This window comes from Nymphaea colorata, chromosome 12 (genome assembly GCF_008831285.2).
Source record: "Nymphaea colorata isolate Beijing-Zhang1983 chromosome 12, ASM883128v2, whole genome shotgun sequence".
Classification (NCBI taxonomy): Eukaryota; Viridiplantae; Streptophyta; class Magnoliopsida; order Nymphaeales; family Nymphaeaceae; genus Nymphaea; species Nymphaea colorata.
This window is the reverse complement of record NC_045149.1, coordinates 19,510,891-19,530,248: the sequence shown is the minus strand read 5'-3', so window position 1 is coordinate 19,530,248 and position 19,358 is coordinate 19,510,891. Positions and strand designations below refer to the sequence as shown.

Sequence of the window (19,358 nt, the reverse complement as noted above, 5' to 3'; positions counted from 1 at the left end):
ACCAGATGGGGAAGATGAAATTTGAAAATATGCCTATAATTTAACCAGTCCCAACTTTCTGTGGCTCTTTATTTTTGTCATTACTTGAGAAGAAAAACAGTTTTTCTTTGGTTAACTTTGAAGACTAATTCGAATTACCTTAAGTAACATTTCATTTAATATGTGGGTAAAATAACGGCAGAATCAGAAATTTCTGGCTGAGAGGTAGGGCCCTTTGAAGCATAACGGCTGAGCAGCAATATGTGAACAAACAAATGGCTATGAGTCACTAATATTTAAGCAATTTGAGTGGGTCTGTAGAGCTAGGGCTTAAACTTTATGTGAAAAGATATTTCTCACAACATTGTCGAAAATCGTTCTGTTCAAGATGAGAATTGAGGTTAAGCTTCCCATCTTGAGCAATTATAATGTCAACCAAACAAGTTTTTAAAACACCCGTTTGGGCTGTCAGCAAACAAACCCCCAAGTTTGAAACTTTTTTATAACAAAAATATTTCTCACAAATAAGAGTTAAGCCTGAGCATACTTGAAGGCAATTTATTTCCGCTTCATTATGTTGTGAAACATTTGGTATATTTAGCTTCCCGGACAAACTTAGCCATTACCAGTTGTCCTCAGGCATTGTGATGGTACCATAAGATGGTACCAGAAGAACTCAGCCGTTTCTAATTAACAAAAAGAGGCTCGAATTAGATACAAATCCTCTATGTCATTTATTTTTTATACAAATTTAAAAATTAAATTATAATTTAGTAAATCGTTCATACACTAAGAGCCATTTAACAATCATAACAGTTTGTTATTTTTTCATGAATTCTCGATAGAATTGGTATAACAGTTTGTTTCATGAATTCTGGATATAAATTCGTATATATCTGCCCTTGTTTTTACGAGGGAAATCAGATTAATGAAACAAAATGAAATTGATATGGTTACCAAATAGCAACTTAGAAACACAAATGCTCTTAAAATTATCAAAAAGTATGTGAATTAATGACATTTTAGACGGCGGTCATCATGATCTTACTTTTGCAGGAAGGTCTAAACTAATTTAACTAAATACCACTCATTTCTTCCTCCCTCCTTTCTTCGATGGACGGTCGGAGCTTCTCCTGCGAGACGGCCGCCGGAACCTTGGCTTGGATTAACTCCATCGCCGGATTCCTCCGTTCGTACAAGTGGCTGACGGATGCGCATCTCGTCAACTTCTTCCAAGTCGGTAACCTCTTCATTGTGTAAAAAGGTGTTCCATTCTTCTGCTTCCGATTCTTCTCCATTTTTTTCCTGTGATCCAGGATCGGTTATGGGAGGAGATGGACCATGAGTGGCTCGATTGCCTTCGCGACGAGCCGGTGGAGAGTCTGCTTCGTATTCCTTCTGGATTTGTTAAGGTACAAAACGAAGGGATTACAGCTCATGCGGAATAGTCCGAGTCGGTCAGCACGTCTCCCTTGTGCTTGTGTGCTTGCTCGAATTGTTCTGTGTGATTCGGACACGACTGGAGCTAATTGCCCGGGATGACTCGATCGACCTGATTATGTAGCAAGGCCTTTTGTTGGTTTCCTCTATTTCAGCCACAGAGTTGCGAAGCTGTGCTTGGATTGTGATTTTTCGTGTTTTAGTTGTGCCCAGCGACATACACTTACTCTCTTGCTTCTCATTGTCTTTCATTGGGCGTTTGTCCTCAGGGTAATTGGCCTGTATCTCTTCAAGAGTTTGTTGCCACTGCAAGGTCCCTTGCTCTACCTCGGGAAAGAAAGAATTGGCAAACGGTAGGTACTTTTTATCTGCATCACAAAAAAAATGGTATGGATACGCGTTGGTTATGTATCTGTCTTTAGCAAATCTTGAAGGATGATGTAATGCCCATGCCCAAAGATGCAGGCGTAACCGCAAATTTATGTTTTTTTCAATAATAGGAACACTTCAGCATCAAGTCTAAATCCCTATTCCTAGCTTTTTGGGCATCAAGTTTACGTGTATGCAGTTCATATTTCTGAAAGGCCTACTTGATGCATGTATGTATTTGTAATTCATTATCATGATACTAGCACAAAAACTTGTGTGTCCTCTCTTATAAACGTCCATGTGGATTTAGTCTTCCAACATCAATTTGTCACACTCAACATTTTTGTATTAGACACTAATACCCATTTGCATGTACTACTCTATTATGAACAAAGCATTTTTCAATCACTTGAATTTTACAGACGTAGATTTTTGCATGCACATATCCAGCATATGTTGCAACCACATGTTAACAGAAATTTTCATGCAAAAAATGAGCATTTTGTGTGCATTCTGATTCTTGCAACAGGCCCTTGCATTCAATTTCCAGCCACTGGACAGTGTTCTTTCACAGGGGATGAATATGAAAAAGAAGCACGAAGTAAGGCCTTTATCAGAAGAAAAAGTTCGGAAAATTTTTGCTTCTCTTTTTTATTTTATTATCAACTGCTTAGTATTGGTAGTGTTCAATGTTTCTTTTCTAAGTTTTATTTGGACATCTCTTATTTGTTCATGACATGTTTGCAGAGCTTGGTTTTTGATAGGTTTTCCTGGAAGTTTTTCCCTCTAAGTTTTTGGTTTTTGTTTTTTTTTTTCCTTTTGAAGTTGTGTTATTTTCCCAGGAAGGTACTGGGAAAACTGGAAGTTTTAGGGAGAAACGAAATATAAATGAAAACAAAGATGGGATAACATGTTTTCCAGTTCCAAAGATATAAAGAAACGGATAAAAATGAGTCCTGTTTTTATTAAAGTCTAAAGGAAATTAAAAGAAAGAAAACATGTACTCCAAATATGCCACACAACGTACTTTTGAAAATTCTTGTGAACATCCTGGGTCTGGGAAAATGTCAGGGATATTTTAGATAAAAATGTGTCCATATTATTATGATATTTTGATGTTTGGAAGTATTTTCAAACTGTCTTCAGATTTGTCAATTTATTTATTGGCTTCAAATTGATCATAATATTTTAATAGTTTCAAGATATTGGCAGTGCTGGTGATTATGGTTTCATACATTTTCTCTCCTCAAAGTATACATTTGGTAGTATGACAGGTGGAGATTCTTTCTGCGGTTATTAAAACGATTGCGGATGATATTGGTGCAAGAACTGTAATTGATGTTGGGGCTGGCCAAGTGCGCACTCTATTCTTTTCCCTAATTCAAATTTAATTTATTTCCCTTGCCAAGTCAAATGTTTTCTGAACTTTATAAGATCTTTGTATACTCTTAAATGATTACATGATGAATCTGTTGATAGCATGTTCATACTATTATCAAACCATGTTCATGCCTTAGATACTGACTTGCTTCTTCTCACTAAGAATTTGTATTTCTAGGGTTACCTTGCACAGGTTTTATCTTTCCAGTGTAAACTTCCCGTGGTAGCCTTGGATGCCTCTCCGCACCATGGAACTGTCACAAGCAGCCGAGCTGCACGAATTAGAAAACATTATTTATCTCAGGCACAGAAACTGAATGGTAAGTATGGGTGAGAAAAAGATCTTTTTGATGCTTTATATGCCTTTGGAATACTTCGTGTTTGCACAATTAATTGCCAAAAAAATGAAAAGAAAAATTTATGCTTTCTAAGTAATTGGTCCCTCTTGCTGTTTTTTACAACAGGGAGCAGAAATCTCAATGTACCCAAGACTGTTACCTGTAACGTTCTATCAAGTAACGTGTTAACTTCTTTTAGTGCAACCTTGTGTGAGGAAGTTGATACACTTGTTGAGAATAGTGGAAACGATCATGGAATACTGAGTCATAAGACATCCCAAAAGAATGCATCAACCAGCAGACATGAGAGCATGAATCCTTCATTGCTTCTAGCTGGGCTTCATGCTTGTGGCAATCTATCTGTGAATATGCTCAGGTCAGTTCAAGAATCCTATTGAGAATGTAAATTTTTGAATATTTAAGGTGCCATCTCTTCTTTTTCACTCCATTTATTTGATGTTGTCGTCTTCTTCTGCTTTATTTCCTGCCATTAGATTCTACTTAAGTCTGGTTTAATGTTGAAACCTTTTTGTTTCTGTACAGGACATTCTTAGACTGCGAAGAAGTTAAAGCAGTTGTGAGTATAGGCTGCTGTTATAACCTGCTATCTGAAGAACAGTCTACAGGCGATGAACAACAGTGTGGTTTTCCATTGAGCCATGGTGTAAAATCATCTGGTCTAATCCTGGGAAAAAATGCACGCGATCTTGCTTGTCAGGTCGATGCATTTTGCTGGCCTTTAAAACTGTTTCTATTTGACTTACCAGCTTTGGTCATACCTTTCTGGAAACAACCTCATTCAATAGAATGGTCAACTAAATTGTCATATGAAGTGTAGCCATCTTGAAGTGTCATATTTTTGTCCTGGTAGTATAAAGTTTTCATTGATGAAATCATGAATCGTCTTATAATGTTGGAAGAATATTATCTCAGAGAGGAGATCTATTAATCATGAACTCTGTTTCTGAGGGCTCATAAAACAGTTTTTTTCTTCACCCCAGAGATAAGTATCTTATCCAGATAAATGGTGCAACTTGGTTGTACTGAGATGAAGATTCCAATAGCTTGAGCAATTTTCACCTGAACTGAGTTTTTCTTACTATATACAAGGACTTCAGCTGTGTATACCAACATAGGCTTTCTAATGCATGACTGTCTAATTGTATTATCATGGCTAACCCATCTAATCCTTATTTCTTTTCTTTTGGTCTTATGTTGGGATTTTCCAATAGTCAGTATACGACTATACTCCAAAAGTTTTTAAATATATTTCTTGGTTTCCTTATCTTGTTTGAAAATGTCAGTCAATCCTTGATTGTTCATTGGCTGTCATCATGTTAGAACTTAGACCTCTCTCTCTCTCTCTCTCTCTCCCTCCTGTTGCCTTTAATAATGTGCTGATACTCTCCACTTTCTCAGAGTGCAGAGAGATGGGCAAGTCTCACTTCTGAAGTAGCTTGTCAAAATTTTGACGTGCATGCTTTTCGTGCAGCTTTCCAAGTGGTAGGTTTTATTTTATATTGTTTTATTTGGATACTTTATCCTGACAAAGATTTGGATGAGATGACATTGCATTGTCGACCTTTGCTTTATTTATTGAATTAATTAGTCCTGCAGTATCATCTTTATATTTGAACTCTTCTAGGTAATGATATAAATGTGTATTTTAACTTGTATTGGTCAGGTCCAAATAAGATGCATAACATGCCATAATGTATTTTGCATCCATATTTTCATTGAACTTTTCTTTAAAGTAAAAAATTCAATATAAAATTAAGGACTTCATAATGCTGATATGATGGCAGTGTGGCTAAAGAAGAAAAAAGCATGGCCTGCCAGGCATTGTGAACTATGTGAAATGTTGACATCAAGATAGCATATGGTGAATGACATGTAGATGTTATCCAAAGTATAAAGATTCACATTGTATTCCTCATAAGGAATGCAAAATATGAAGTTAATATTCAAATTAAACAAGAAAAGTAAGTTAATAAACAAAACTACATGAAACAATTTATGTCTCATTAACTCTTGAAGAAAAATTGCATGTAGAGTGCTTCCCTAGAGAAAACCACAAAGCCTCTTTTCTCATTGCAAAAAGTCTTTCCTTAGGAATGTGGATTCATCTCTTTTGTTAAGAGTGAGTGTGAAACCAAGCCCTAACTAAAGAAAGGAATACCTGAAATTTAATATGCAGATGTAGTTAAGACGTGTTATTTTGAAGTTGTAATATACTGTGTCGAGATTTGAAAAATTAAGCTCTGGTCGTCCTTGATAAGGAACTTTCAGTCATATTGGAACCCCCATAGGTTTAAAAGCTTTCAGAGGGAAGATTGACCTAAGGCGAAGAGGCTGCTACTGCTGCATGTATGGCAAGGACCTTGCCCTGTCTTCCCACTGTTTTCTCAGATCATCATGAGTCTGTTTGCTCTCCTCCTTACATGCTATCACAGCAACCACAGTTTGTGGATGATTAGTTTTGGCTGCCATCTATTTCCATGCATGCTCTTCCTTTTTGAGTGACTATTCTCAGTTTTGTTTTGTATGTCCTTATTACTGATAAGCTAGCCTTGGTGGGAGAAACAGTTTCTTACCAGACAAAGGTCAGCAAACCATGGACCGAATATAATGTCATTTCCACAACTCTGCAGTTTTTCCCATCCTCCTCTCGTTTGATTTTTGAAGACCTCAGACCAAGACAGATCGAATATGATATGAGTCACAAATTTGGATGCTGCGGTAGCTACGTTATCCACATGTAGTGTTCTGAGCACCTAGGGGCTAGCATGTCCCAGATTTTAGGTGTCATACAATCACGACTCACGAGTTGTTGCCTCAGTCCAGATGTGGCTTCCCTTTAGAAGATTCTATATAGACATGGTCAAGTATATGCCTAATCTCTAACTTGATTAGCATCTGACAAACTTCCACGGAGGATATTAGGACAGGAATTAGGTTCAGCCTATAATGTCTAAGGGTTGACTTGTTTCCTACCTTATCAAAGCTAGATTGCAGTATCACATCTGAGGGTTTAGGTTCTTCTCTTTTGATTTTCAAAGCTTTTCAAGGCTTTGTATTAATGGAAAACCCATTTAAGGTTTTAAGATGTTTAGTAATTCTTGCATGATATGATCTTTAGATACATCCAGCAGCTAAATCTGGAAATATCCCGTGGGATTTCCCCTTTGTATTCTTTTCCTATACGTCCAAGTAAAATTGTGATATTTTCAAAAGTATCACCAAGACCTGTGACTGCAGTTTCAACTTGCTACAAATACGATTATACTCAAGCTTGTAACCTTCTCTTATCTTTTGTTATTGTTGAACCTTTTCAATATCCATCTCTAACACAATGAGAATTAATGTTGATTCCTTGGAAGGCTCTCTATAAACATCATCCAGATATTGTGGAAAGAAGTCTGTCAATAGGGAGGCAAGGGAAAGCTCTGCGAAGGCGACAGTTAGGGAAGGCTTTACAATCTCAATTGATTCTGAGGCGTGAAGGTGTTTCTGATGCAACTGACATTGCTTCTCTGAACAAAGATAAGGATTTTGAATGTGCTAAAGTTGAAGAAGTTAAAGAGCATTTCGAACAAGAGCATGCTAATGAACTAAGAGGTTGTTGAGCTAGTTTTAGTGCCATTGCATATATGCAGTTCTTCCACAAATAACTTCTTTTTCTATTTTTACCATGATTTGCTGTAACTTATAATACCAGAACACTTGTATTCATGTTCAGGCAGATGTAAGCAATCAGCACACGAGTCAGATAGTCACTCAATTTATAGAAACAACAGATATCCCCTTTTTGAAGATTTTTGCAACTCTGGGCTAAGTCGGCTTGGGCTTGGACCATCAAATATAGATGTTTACTCTATTTGGAGAGAAGCACTGCCGTATTGTGTAAATTCTTTGTTTCCCATTTATCTTTCCTTTTAGCTTATGCATTTTATTAAGGTGTCACTTTATGTTCAGATGCATTAATTAGACAACAGGTTCTTATTTCCCACTTTTTTTTGTTAGAAAATCAATAATCGTAGCTTGGACCTTTTTTTTCTCCAGATGCTGTAATGGTCTATAAAATTTTTTGTTTTTGCCATAGGATATTATCTTCCTATCAGTAGTTGTTATATGTCCATTTGGAATAATTCCAATCTGTGAAGTTGCCTGCAATACTTTGGGTGCAAGTAAATAGTGTTCAATATTTTGATGTTTACTTGGTATGGCATGTTTGTGTGTATTCTTTTCTTTCTTTCAAAATTAAATGTGTATGCCATCAAATATGAAAAATTTAACTAAGAATTTGTGTAGCTGGGAGCTTTATTATGATTAGTGATATAGGTATTTGATAACCGTTCAGCCAATTTCTTTCAGAAAAACAGGAGAATCCAAAACAGAATTCAGTTCTAACTTCTAAGCTATGTTGTTAAGGCATCGCCTAGGCGCCAGTCCATGCCCATCGCCTAAGTGATGAGTCCATCACTTAGCTGGGGCCTAGGCGCCAGCATGCCTGGTCCATGGAAAGATATGTGCCCGTGATTTTATTGTATGTACTATGTACAATCTGTTAAAATGAATAATATATGTACAATCTGAGATAACTTATATTTACGTATTATATATTAATGCATTATATATGTATCTTAGTACAATCCGAAGCAATTTTTAAAGTGGTTCCGTCTCCAGTTGAATCTGTTATAATGTATATTATATGTTATATGTACAATCTGTTGTGAACTTGTAATGTATATTATATGTACTGATTTGATACCACTTTTGTTTGAAATGATTCAATGAAATAGTCTATAAGGTCCATAACTGAAATAGTCTATAAGAAATACAAGCATTGTGTCCAGTATCTAAACAAGATTGGCATGTCTTCTTTTATGTACCAAACTAAGGCGTCAGCTAGAACAGAACAGCACAGTTTTCCAATATGTAATCAAGCTGGAAATGTACGGTTACTTACAAAGTGTAACCATTCAATTAGAACAGAACAGAACAGATCAGAACAGAACAGTTTTTCAAGTTTTACGTGGAATAGAAGCTTACAGTTCACTCATTAAGTACATAATTTTATTATGTAATGATTAACATAACTACAAAAAAAGTCGGTCACCTTTTTTGCCTAGTCCAGCCTAGGCGCTAGACGCTGCCTGGATGCCTTGACAACATAGGTTCTAAGGCCATTCAGTGACATTATTCCATGTGACTTTTGATATTCATGTACTTCTTGTAGTTTTTATAATTGATGAGCTACCATCAGCCATCAGGCTTAAAAATTAGATTTTTGTTCCCTTCTGCTTAAGGTAAGGAATTGGTTGCTCTTGCTCTTGTTAATTAGATTATCAAGCCTGTGATGTCCTAGCCAAACGTCCAAGAGTTAATGCGCATGTGGCTTGTGCATACCCAAATAACTGCTTTTCATATTGCAGGAACTTATCGGACCATATTGGTCTCTCCGTGCAGCTTTAGGACCTTTGGTGGAAACACTTATTCTGCTTGACAGGCTGTTGTTTCTTCAGGAGCAAGGTAGTTCTGTGAATGCAATGTTGTTTCCTCTCTTTGATCCGATTATCTCTCCACGGAACATGGCCATTATTGTCCAGAAAGCCAATGGAGGTAGATAATATAATCACTCAGCGTCCCATTTGCAGTCCAGCCTCTGCGTCCCATTTGCAGTCCAGCCTCTAGAATTACTGTAATACCGCTGCAATCTTTATGAGCTTTGCTTCATAGTCTCCTGACCATCGCCATGATCAATCTATAAGGCTATAACTGTTTTGGCAATCATTTTCACTGCCTTGTGTTTGAGTTTTAGTTTTGACAATTCCTTGTAGGCTATTCTTGTATCATCATCTGGGACAATGTTAGTCCAACATTATTTACTGTTAATTTCTTTTACTGCTAATTTCTCTTCTTCGGATGACTTATGTCATACGGACTTTTCTGAGAGGACGCAGCAGCACCCTTTATCAGACGGCCGGATACGAGTCAACGCACCCATGTCTCTTTTTGTTCGAAAACTGGGCGTGATCAGCTCCCATATTGTGGAAAAGAAACCTTACATTTTTCATGGTCAATCAAAAAGATCCATCAGTTAGATTTTGTTAAGTTTGCTACTAAAAGAAAGCACCTAGCCCTTTGTGTTCTCCGTCACCTAACACACTTAGTTCTTTTAAGACAACTTACAAAAAATTCACCTAAACAATTATTAAAACTCGTACATGAAATTTCAATGTGTTCGAGATAATTCATACTTTAAATCTAAATTATTTGTTTATTTAGTGATTCATTTTCTGTTGTATGGTTAGAAAAAGTGTTTAAAAGTATTTATTTTTTTGGTTTATTAACCCTTCAAAATAGTTCTACCAAATTTAGTTGAAATTACCATTTGAAAAGTGCTAGCTCAAGGACTTTTTAGGACGCTGCCTTCCCCGCCTCGTAGACTCGAGAAGGTTGAAACAAATGGCATGACGGCTAGTCACCAGTAATTCACTCTCAAAGGTGGCCTCTTGTTTAAGTTTCCATTTCTACCGTGCAATAGGTCAACCTCATTTTAATAACGATGTCATTATCTGCAAGCGTATGCAACTGATTAACCATCAAACCCACCATGTGGCTTCAATCCTTGTGGTGCATTTGCTTTGCGCACATAGTTCAGAAACAGTATAATGAGTATGGATTGATATTGGTTCAGAACATGTTTTCAGTGCGCATCAACAAGGGAGAGGATGGTTGTCTGCTCAAACCCAGACATTAAGAGGTTCTGAAATCTGGTAGAGGATGGTTGTCTGCTCAAACCCAGACATTAAGAGGTTCTGAAATCTGGTAGACCCGTAGACCCAAAGGTTTCATTGTTCTCGGCACTCCATGGCTGTCAGGCAGTTAGTTGTCTTCTCATTATTCTTAGGTTACTACTCTCCACAGGAGCTCGGTTCAGGTAAGATGGTTCGACCATCCATATGTATCAGATGCATTTGGACTTTTATCCTTCTACGTAATGCACTTGATCTTAAGGTGGCTACGAGCTATGAGACCAATTTCTTTATCAAAAGACTGAAATTTGTATGTAAGCAACTAGGAGAAAAATATACTGTACGCATGAAGATAAAAAGAAAAAACCCCATATACTAAGGACGAGATGAATTATACAACTTACGCCGGTTTTCTCCAGCTTTTGTCTTAATATCTGCTTTTGTGTTGTCTTTGTTAGACTATCCAAGCCTTACTGCTCTTGGCTCTTTATGGGTAAGCCAAGTTCATCGCTTCTAGGAAATCTTTTCTTTTCTAAAAGGTTTACTTTCTCGCTTTCATGTGCATATTGCTTCCAATATTTTTTCCATCTTCAGGGAATACGCTTCGTTTTTGAACTGGATCTTGATTCTCGCTATAGTTCAACCGAAAAGGTTGCCATATTTGTGAAAGACAAAATTAAATCAAGTAAATCTGTTTCATTATGACTCAGTTATGCTCTACTATAGACACACAACATTGAATAGGAACAGGTTCTGGTTAAAATCGCTATTTCAATGCACTACACCGACTTTTGAAAGAAAATCATGATCGTATTTGTACTTGATTAAACTCAAATTCAGATTTATGTTCTAATTTGTGACTTATATCTAGTGCCGAAGTCAACAAATACAACAGGATTAGTTGGAACGGGCCCTGCGGTAAGATCAATTCTAGGTCTGATCGTCTTGGTGTATCGGGAAGAAACAAAATTCATTCCTTTAAAAAAATCTACGTTCTTTGGTTCTGTAACCGTCGTCCTTGCAGAGGCTCTTGAGAGCACCAAGGGAGAGACAAGGGGATACAATTTGAAAGCATGGCACCCTCCCAAGACCGGCTGAGTTCTCTCCCCGATGCTGTGATCGGCCAAATCTTCTCCTTCCTGCCTTTTGAAGATGCGGTGAGGACCAGCGTTCTATCGAAGAGGTGGAAGCACCACTGGACCTCTGTCCCTCATCTCGAGTTTTTCGAAGACAACTTCGATCGACGCCCCTGGAGACAGATGATGCGGCCACTGCTCGTCTCATCTGGAGTTTCAGAGTGGGATGAATTCACCAAACTCAATTTCGTCGCCATGGTCGATCGTTGCCTCCTGCTCCATTGCTCCTCTATCCAGAGCGTTCGCCTCCGCTTCAATCCCGCCGGCGGTCACGCCTCTACCATCGAGAGATGGACCCACCAACTAATCTCCAAGAAACAAATCCGAGCGCTAGACCTTGATTTATGCAATGGGAACTCAACAGCAGAGAGGACCTCCGGGAGCTTCCCTCTTTTGTGGGACGCCGGCGGCTTCTCTCCTTGCCTCAGGAGCCTCACTCTGCGAAACGTGTCCTTGTCTGGGGACGCCATTATCACGCTGCTTCGTGGGTTCAATTGTCTTGAGAGATTATGTTTGGAGTGCTGCAGCACAGTAATGCGCCATGATCTCGTCATCGGTGGAGGAAGCCAACAGCTGCAGCTCGAGAGTTTCAGGATGGTGAAGTGTAAGGGATGGAAGGGATTGGAGATCGACGCACCGAATCTCCGGTCGCTCGAATACATCGACATGGTGAGGCCGTGGCGACGGGTGAACTTACCGTCCCTGTCCGTTGCCATTCTTGACTTCGATGAGTGTGATGACGACGAAGGGAGCATAGAGGATGTGGTGAATCTTCTTGCTGATCTCACTCATGTGAAATCTCTATCAGTTTCTCCGGCCGCTTTTTGGGTACTATCCCTTCTCCTTTCTAATAAGCCAAAATAGTCGGTCTGGTTGGGTTGTCTTCGTGGTGCTGTTCTGATTTCATACTTGTTAGGCGCTTTCCAATGGCGAGTCTGTACAAGAGGCCTTATCCAACGGATTTCACAACTTGAAACAGCTCACACTGATGGCTGCACTGTTTGAAGAAGAGCTGGGCGGCTTCTTGGTGTTGCTTTCTAATTGCCATCGTCTTCAAATGCTCACGGTCAGTCATTTTGCAGCTTGGCACTGTTGAATTGATGTCAATTTGGTGTTAGTTGGTTACCCTTCTCAATTATCTGTAATTTCTGGTGCAGATTAATGACTCTAGCTACTGTCGTCTTCCTCAGTGGGATGCTTGGAGAAAGCATGATGTTCATGGGTGTCTTGTGCATCATCTCAAGACAGTCAAGGTGAATAGCTTTGCAGGAAGTGACGGTGAAACTCTGTTTGTGAAATTTTTGCTCGAGAATGCTGCGGTGCTCGAGTATCTTGTCATCAAGATAGCAAGGTGGCGTCTCAATGAAGTTGACACACTTGATATTGCCAACAAGTTATTAGCTTTACCAAGAAGCTCTATCAGCGCCAAAATCATGGTTTCATGACGATATGGATTCTTAATTTTTCAAACTTCATGTCTCTTTTCTTTGTGGACGGCGCAGGCTCTCTGGCTCGGAGACAATAACTTGGTGGTTCCTTGCAATTATTCATCTTCTGCAGCTTTCACACACACACACATATATAACATGTGTATATATATTTCGTCCACTCCTTACTGATCTTGTCCGTCATGCTTCTAAAATTGCGTTTCATAGCTTGATTCTCTTTTTTCTCCGAAAGGTTCCATGACCAAACTCTTGAAAGCTAAAAAACCACAATATTTCTTGAAAGCTAAAAAACCACAATATTTACTGCAACAACTGAAGGGAAAACTTATGAATCAAAAAGAATTTTCTTCCCCTGATGCAAAGATAAGCGTTGCCGCTGAAGCCTTAAGTCCATGTGTCTCGTGACTTTAACTACTTCAGGGCCAGCCTCTTCGGCTTCAAGACGCTCAAGTGGGATAGGGTTTTAAAGAAAATGGCAGGTGTGTTTAGGTTTCTGCAATGCCCTCCAGACTCCAGTATTTGTACTCTTTGGAACCATTGGTGTTGCCCTTGCATGAGTTGACATTTGCTTCTATATTGTCAATTCCATCCTCAAAAACATAATTCAACCTCGTCTTAAGTGTATAGATTTGACAATGCAATTCTTTGATGCCGGTTGAACTCTAATGCTTGTTTGTTTCATCATCAACTCCATCCTCGAAAAACATAATGGAAGGCTATCTTAAATATATAGTTTTTAGCACTGAAATTTCTTACGTCGGAGGAACTCTGATTTACGTTTTGCCATCCACTGCATTTTCAATACACCATTATCTTCGATACAGATTTATTTACAATGCAACTTTTTATGTGTGTTGAACAGCGTGCGTGTTTCCTCATAAGCTCCCTGAAATGCCAAAACTACCTGAAAATCAGATGTTCTTGCAAACGCTATGGAATGTACAAGTCCATACATTTAAAACTCATGCATTTGCAATGCAATTAAATTGTGTACCCATTTGAATGCAAGTCGCCCAAAGACAACTGTAATTAAAGAAACAATACTAATAGGAAAGGTACATAAACATAGCTAGTCGAGTTGGTGAGCATATAGACTGTGTTGTCAGTTTGATTCCTCGAGTAAGGCTGCACAATGAATCAAGTCAACTTGAGATATATTCGAACTTGCTTGGTTATTCTCGCTCATTTGTTGAACTTGCCGAGCTCGAGCTTAACTGAAACTCAAACGTGTAAACAAGTCGAGTTTGAGTTAACTTTCCATATGTCACTACATGAAAAGTAATGTTTCAACATTCAGTGAGCCATGTCAGATTGAATAATATTTTTATCCATCATCCGAATTCCTCATTATGACCTAGCTCAAAGGTGCCTCTTACTCCTAAACTTCTTCACAATATAGTTCCACTCTGCACTGTCCTACTGCACCTCAAAAATAGGCGAGTGTTACTTTCCGCATCTTTCACGCACAACCAGCACACATTTTTGATAGATATTCTAGATTTTTGAATTCTATCTAGCAATGGAATCTTGCCTTCAATTGCTTCATACAAAAGCCAACACGCCCTGGCGGCGCTCTATTGCTCCATACTTTCTGTCTCCATTTTTCTTCAGTGCCCATTTTCCTGATTGCACTCCAAACGATTCCTGCCTTCAGTTGCTTGGAGGGATTAGCTTTCCAAATTAGTTGATCTCTCCGATCATTTTACAGACAATTTGAAGATCGATCCCTGCTATTTTACATTTCTCCTCCATGTCAATGCCTCTGATCTTTGCTTCTGCTACACTGATATTAAGGTTATCCATGATACGGCTGCACTGAGCTCCATTAATTCTGTTCACCAATATTAACTCTCCCCATTTGTCAATCCATAATTTGATTGATCTGCCATTGCCCAACTTCCACACCATTTTATCTTCCATCTTGTCCAATGTTTAAGAACTCGCGTTGGCTCTGCCTTCTACCGGGTCAAATAGTAGAGGGACTCATTTCCTGTTGAAACTAGGCCATGACTCGGTAACAACTCGGTTTGATTCGGCCAAAACTCGTTTGACTCAGTGTAGCCTAGTAATAAATTTTGTATTTTTGTAATTAACAATGTGATTTATTTATTAATTACTTGATTACTTAATTTTTGATATGAATCTTCTAACTTATTGAAATATGTGATTTAAAAATATTATTCATTTACTAAATTTCCTTATTACAAATGAAAAGTTAAAGCTAATTAGAGTTAACTTATAAGTACGGTGTATTTATTTCAATTTTTAGGATATGGGACTCTTTACTTTTGGATTTTGAGTTTTACGTAATATTAACAAACATATTGAGTTTGTTAACCATTAGATAGTTATAAATGTTGAATATATTGTTCTTAATGTCTGATTTTTATTAACTTGGTTTTCATTGGATTCTTGCCACATTGCTTCTTTAAACTATGCAATACAGAGTAGGTGCAGTAGCTTAGTTGTCCAATTTCTTGTTATAAAAAAAGAAACTATAACTCAGTTATTACTTGATAACATGAATTATACATGTGTTCAAGTCAGTTTACAACTTTTTTATTGTTAAATGACAAGTTTTATATATATATATATATAGTTAACAAAATCCAACTCCTCCCTCATATTTAGGACGGCGGAGGGACTTCCAAGATGCCAAGCGCCACTTCCTTTCACCTGCATTATCCTCTGCCCACAAGAAGCGGTTCATGCATTTCTCCAATTGATCCAATACAGTCTTAGGAAATGCAAGGACCTGCATCCAATATACAGTTTGGGTTACTAAGTTATGTTTGAATAAGCATAGTTTACCGCTGGAAAAAGAAGTAGGAAAGTACCTGCCCTCAAATTTCTCTATCACGATTCTGCACACGCCCGCTACCAGATTGCCTTCATAGAGGAGGAAGGACCAGATAATATGAATTGAGATTCTCATTGCTCCAATTAAGTTCTTTCACAATTTGAGTTATCTTCACTGCACTCACATTAATTGGGATAAAGAAAAGGATTTTCCTTTTCTGCAATTTTTACTTTGTGACCGCCTGGCTTTAACCAGAGCTAAGAAGAGTTTGGGGTAATTTTTTAGTCCCACTTCTCCGAGAGCGCGGTGGCGGAGCGGCAGGACGAGCGGGAGCGGGAGAATGGCTCCAGCAGAGGACCATTTTCAAAATGCTGCCGGACTCCGCCATCGAACGCATCCTCTCCTTCCTCCGTTTCAAAGACGCCGTCCGGACGAGCGTTCTGTCCAGGTGCTGGCTCTACCTCTGGACCTCCCACCGCCACCTTGAATTCTTCGAACAATTCGATGACCCTTCCTTCTCCCCTCCCTCCTTTCACGTCGACGACCATGAGGATGAAGCACCGGCGCAAAATGGGGAGGAGGAGATGCAGACCGGGAGGGAGGAAGCGGCGACGGACGAAGGAGGTATGCCGATGACGTAGAAGCAGCGTCACCGGTGGGAAGGGCTTTGACAGAGCAAGAGAACGGAGAAGCGGAGATGGGTGATGGTGATGATCATGTGGAGGCGCCGTCAAAGCGGGACTTCATTGACTGGGTGGACCACTGCTACATTTCACTTCATTGATGAAGATATTGAAGGAGGAAGATCACTCTGCTGGAAACACGCTAACTTGTTTCTCATTTGGAAGAACTAAGAAGCACGTTAGTTTGTGACATGGAAACCCACTGAATTAAATTACATTGGCTTGTTAGTCAATGTTCTCATTGTTTTTTCTTTCCTCGTCCTTTCGACACAATAAAAGTTGGTGATGAAGACTGAAGATCAGGATAGGCTGAAGACGACTCGAGTAATACTCACTGACAATCAAGATAAACTGAACACCGAGTACCACTACACACCCGCAGCATGATAATCTTATAAATCATAATGTCAATTAGCTGGCTGTCTTCAGAAACAACGAAACAGATGGAGGATCAGGAGAGATGATACTGATCCCAGTCATGCTTCCTTCTGAGCACTGCTAGTAAATATGATTATGAGGAAGGTGGTTGCCACAAATACTTTTAATAAAAAGTGCATAAGAAGGACAAATTCTCGGCAGTCCAGAAGCACATTTGTTCTTGGAGTGCACATTCAAGAGTTGAAAAATGGGAAAAAGATAGCATTGGCGGTCCGTAGTTTCTACGCATACCAAGGTGAATTTGACAGATTGAACTGGTAAAGCTACACCAACTGTAAAGCCTCAAGTTTGCATATTACCAGAAGAAGAGACACCATTAGAGGCCGGTTGATTTAAGGCAAAGTTCTGCCGCAGGCAATTCTTTGCATGGCAATCTGTCAAGCAGAAATCCTTTTCCATGTCTGATTGTTCTTGAGGAAACATTTTGTCATTTTCATTATAATCTAAATCAAGATTATGAGTTACATTTGATTTGAACACAAAAATGAGATTATAACGTTTGAAGCATCGAACATGACAAACTTGCATTAAAAAAAAAAGAAAAGGGGGGAAGCACTCGTATTTGATGACTTCTATATATGTGAGTGTGTGCGTCTAATGCCCGGGATTATCCAAAACGATACTCTTCTCTCTGTTAACAGTGAGGTTGTATAGATGCAGTAGCTTGGTATGCAGTGTTCTGTCTTGGCAACTGTGATCCTGAGAGGGCTAAACATTGTGCAGCCGACATATATATCGTCTCTAAAACTGTAAGGGTGGCGTGCCAGGCGTTGGGGAGACTCACATCTCCCACATTTCAAGATGCTCAGGCATCCTTTGAGGAGGAGAAACTTTTTTTTTTTTTAATTTTTTTATTTTTATAAGATATGAACAATGCACATACTTTGATCAGAAACAAGTAACGGTAGCAACGCGGGTAGAATTTTTTTTAAGCAGCGAGTTCTAACGAATCGAGGCGAGTCACTCCTAGAACAAGACATATGAGCAAACTTTGACTCTAATCTATCCAAAGCAATCTCAATTCCTCACAGATAAGATTTCCTATTGATCAAGACACTCACTAAAGAAGTTAGTTTTCCAATTAGTTTTTATCTTGAAGAATAACAAGTTACGGAGTTTTCTAAACTAAATGTGTTACCCACTTATCTACAAACCTCATGAGTGGATCCTATCTGCAAGCTAGAATTAGAAAGAAATCCAACAAGAATTGAAGATCCAAACCCAATTTCAGGCCCCGAATCTCATACAGCTATTATCTCACCTCAATCTCCCGAGTTGGGAGACAGAAATGACGCTTGTGAGTTGTGCTTATGCTTAAGAAAACCATATAAACAAGTCGTTTGAAACATAGTTGGATCTTTCATCATACAAATATGGTGGATCTGGATCCGGAGGATCCATATCAAACGGCCCCCAAATGCCAAGGCTCTGGCGCTCTGCTAAGTGTGGGACCATCAATAGCGGAGCGTTTTCTTTAGTCCTGTATCGCAAGATTCTGGGCAGTGAAGGCCACTGGGATGACGATAAAAGGAGAGGAAAGGGGACAGTGACAATCATACCTTTCTCGGCCTTTTGGCTAAGATCAAGTGTAGTATCTGTTCTTATCAGTTTAATATCTGATACGTGGTCCATGTGACCACACGATATTAAATTAATTTTTTGTGGGGGAGGTTGGCCACCACCGCTAGCTTGCTAGCGGGGCCTCTTCGGGCGTCGCCCTTGCGTTGCACTACTGCTCGGGCCAGGCGCACCCCCTACCAATATCTAACTCAAGTTTTGGCGACTTCTCCCAAGCGGTCGAGCTTCGTCCTTTCCTTGTTTCGAAGCTAGTTTCCAACGCATTCGTGTCTTCCCAAATAAATCATCTCTGAATTAATTGTGAACTGAGTAAAATAGTTTTGTTACTATGACATTTGTTCAGTTGGCCCTTCAGCTGTAAGGGAAGTTGTGCTTGGTTCGAGAATGATGTAGAGGAAAATTAGATGGAGAGATTTCAGGTTTAGGGGGGAAACAAGAGAAACAAATAGAGGGGTGTAGTCGAAATCAGAAAAATCAGCTTAGAATTGAGTCGCGCAATGTTCTTGGGAATGTCCTGGTTCAAAATTTGCATAGAGTTCAAAACCAAGTTGGTAAACGCAACCTGGTTTCGGGCTCTGGGATCCATGTTTGGGTAGAGTAGTCCATTTAACTTCCAGATCAAATCCAAACCACCAGGCAGATCATGCACATACCCAAGAAGGCAGTACTCGGATGCAGTATCAACTAGGCTCGAGATTCGTCTGGGCAAAGAGACCCGATCTGATGACGGGAAGAAGGAAGCGAACAGAAATTGCTTCGCTCTTTAGCGGCGGAAAGAGAGGCGGGGACTGTCGTTGTAAGTTTAGTCCTGTATCGTTCTTTGATCGTACCCAAGGGAGCTGGCAGACGTCAATAAAAGGGACTTGGGGGGTGGATGGTACGATTCACGCAGCCGCGTGGTGAGCACAGAGCGAACTATTCTTTCGCCTTTTACTAAAGAATACCGTGTGCTCGTCACTTAATGCGGCATACGCATATTTTTGGAGGGTCTTTTCTCTTCTCAGAGGAAAT

At 39.2% G+C, this 19,358-nt stretch overlaps 2 protein-coding genes and 2 non-coding genes across 11 annotated transcripts; all 4 read left to right on the top strand.

Moving 5' to 3' along the window:
* The first annotated feature begins 1,051 nt into the window (after positions 1–1,051).
* On the top strand, positions 1,052–10,357 carry LOC116266379 (uncharacterized). 5 transcript variants are annotated; one of them, XM_050080710.1, is made up of 13 exons: positions 1,053–1,215; positions 1,296–1,391; positions 1,689–1,772; positions 2,318–2,389; positions 3,063–3,143; positions 3,347–3,488; positions 3,633–3,882; positions 4,050–4,224; positions 4,926–5,009; positions 6,887–7,124; positions 7,246–7,409; positions 8,942–9,038; positions 10,220–10,357. In XM_050080710.1, exons 1-13 carry the CDS (start codon positions 1,093–1,095, stop codon positions 10,267–10,269), a joined length of 1,656 nt encoding a protein of 551 aa, XP_049936667.1. In that variant the 5' UTR covers positions 1,053–1,092; the 3' UTR covers positions 10,270–10,357. The 5 variants fall into 5 exon arrangements, 4 of the variants coding, with proteins under 4 accessions (XP_049936667.1, XP_031503428.1, XP_031503427.1 ...); XM_031647568.2 differs by having other exon boundaries at positions 10,207–10,314; XR_004175348.2 differs by lacking the exon at positions 10,220–10,357 and having other exon boundaries at positions 1,052–1,215; positions 7,250–7,409.
* On the top strand, positions 10,333–13,004 carry LOC116266380 (F-box/LRR-repeat protein 25-like). Of its 4 annotated transcripts, none has more exons than XM_031647571.2 (4): positions 10,333–10,449; positions 11,289–12,228; positions 12,317–12,466; positions 12,558–13,004. In XM_031647571.2, exons 2-4 carry the CDS (start codon positions 11,338–11,340, stop codon positions 12,843–12,845), a joined length of 1,329 nt encoding a protein of 442 aa, XP_031503431.1. In that variant the 5' UTR covers positions 10,333–10,449; positions 11,289–11,337; the 3' UTR covers positions 12,846–13,004. The 4 variants fall into 4 exon arrangements, with proteins under 4 accessions (XP_031503431.1, XP_049936668.1, XP_049936670.1 ...); XM_050080711.1 differs by lacking the exon at positions 10,333–10,449 and adding an exon at positions 11,152–11,182; XM_050080713.1 differs by lacking the exon at positions 10,333–10,449 and having other exon boundaries at positions 11,325–12,228; positions 12,380–12,466.
* A 5,320-nt stretch (positions 13,005–18,324) lies between these two features.
* Positions 18,325–18,525, top strand: LOC116266499 (U2 spliceosomal RNA). The gene has a single exon (XR_004175396.1). It is a non-coding gene; the product is annotated as a U2 spliceosomal RNA (small nuclear RNA).
* A 712-nt stretch (positions 18,526–19,237) lies between these two features.
* Positions 19,238–19,358, top strand: LOC116266489 (U5 spliceosomal RNA). Its single transcript, XR_004175386.1, has one exon. It is a non-coding gene; the product is annotated as a U5 spliceosomal RNA (small nuclear RNA).

Bases quoted from the DNA above. Each gene is read 5' to 3' on its own strand.
- LOC116266379 (XM_031647567.2), top strand. From the start codon at position 1,093: ATGGACGGTCGGAGCTTCTCCTGCGAGACGGCCGCCGGAACCTTGGCT. The intron at 1,216-1,295 runs GTCGGTAACCTC...CCTGTGATCCAG, and splicing joins ATCTCGTCAACTTCTTCCAA to GATCGGTTATGGGAGGAGAT. The intron at 3,489-3,632 runs GTAAGTATGGGT...TTTTTACAACAG, and splicing joins TCAGGCACAGAAACTGAATG to GGAGCAGAAATCTCAATGTA.
- LOC116266380 (XM_031647571.2), top strand. From the start codon at position 11,338: ATGGCACCCTCCCAAGACCGGCTGAGTTCTCTCCCCGATGCTGTGATC. The intron at 12,229-12,316 runs GTACTATCCCTT...CATACTTGTTAG, and splicing joins TTTCTCCGGCCGCTTTTTGG to GCGCTTTCCAATGGCGAGTC. The intron at 12,467-12,557 runs GTCAGTCATTTT...TTTCTGGTGCAG, and splicing joins ATCGTCTTCAAATGCTCACG to ATTAATGACTCTAGCTACTG.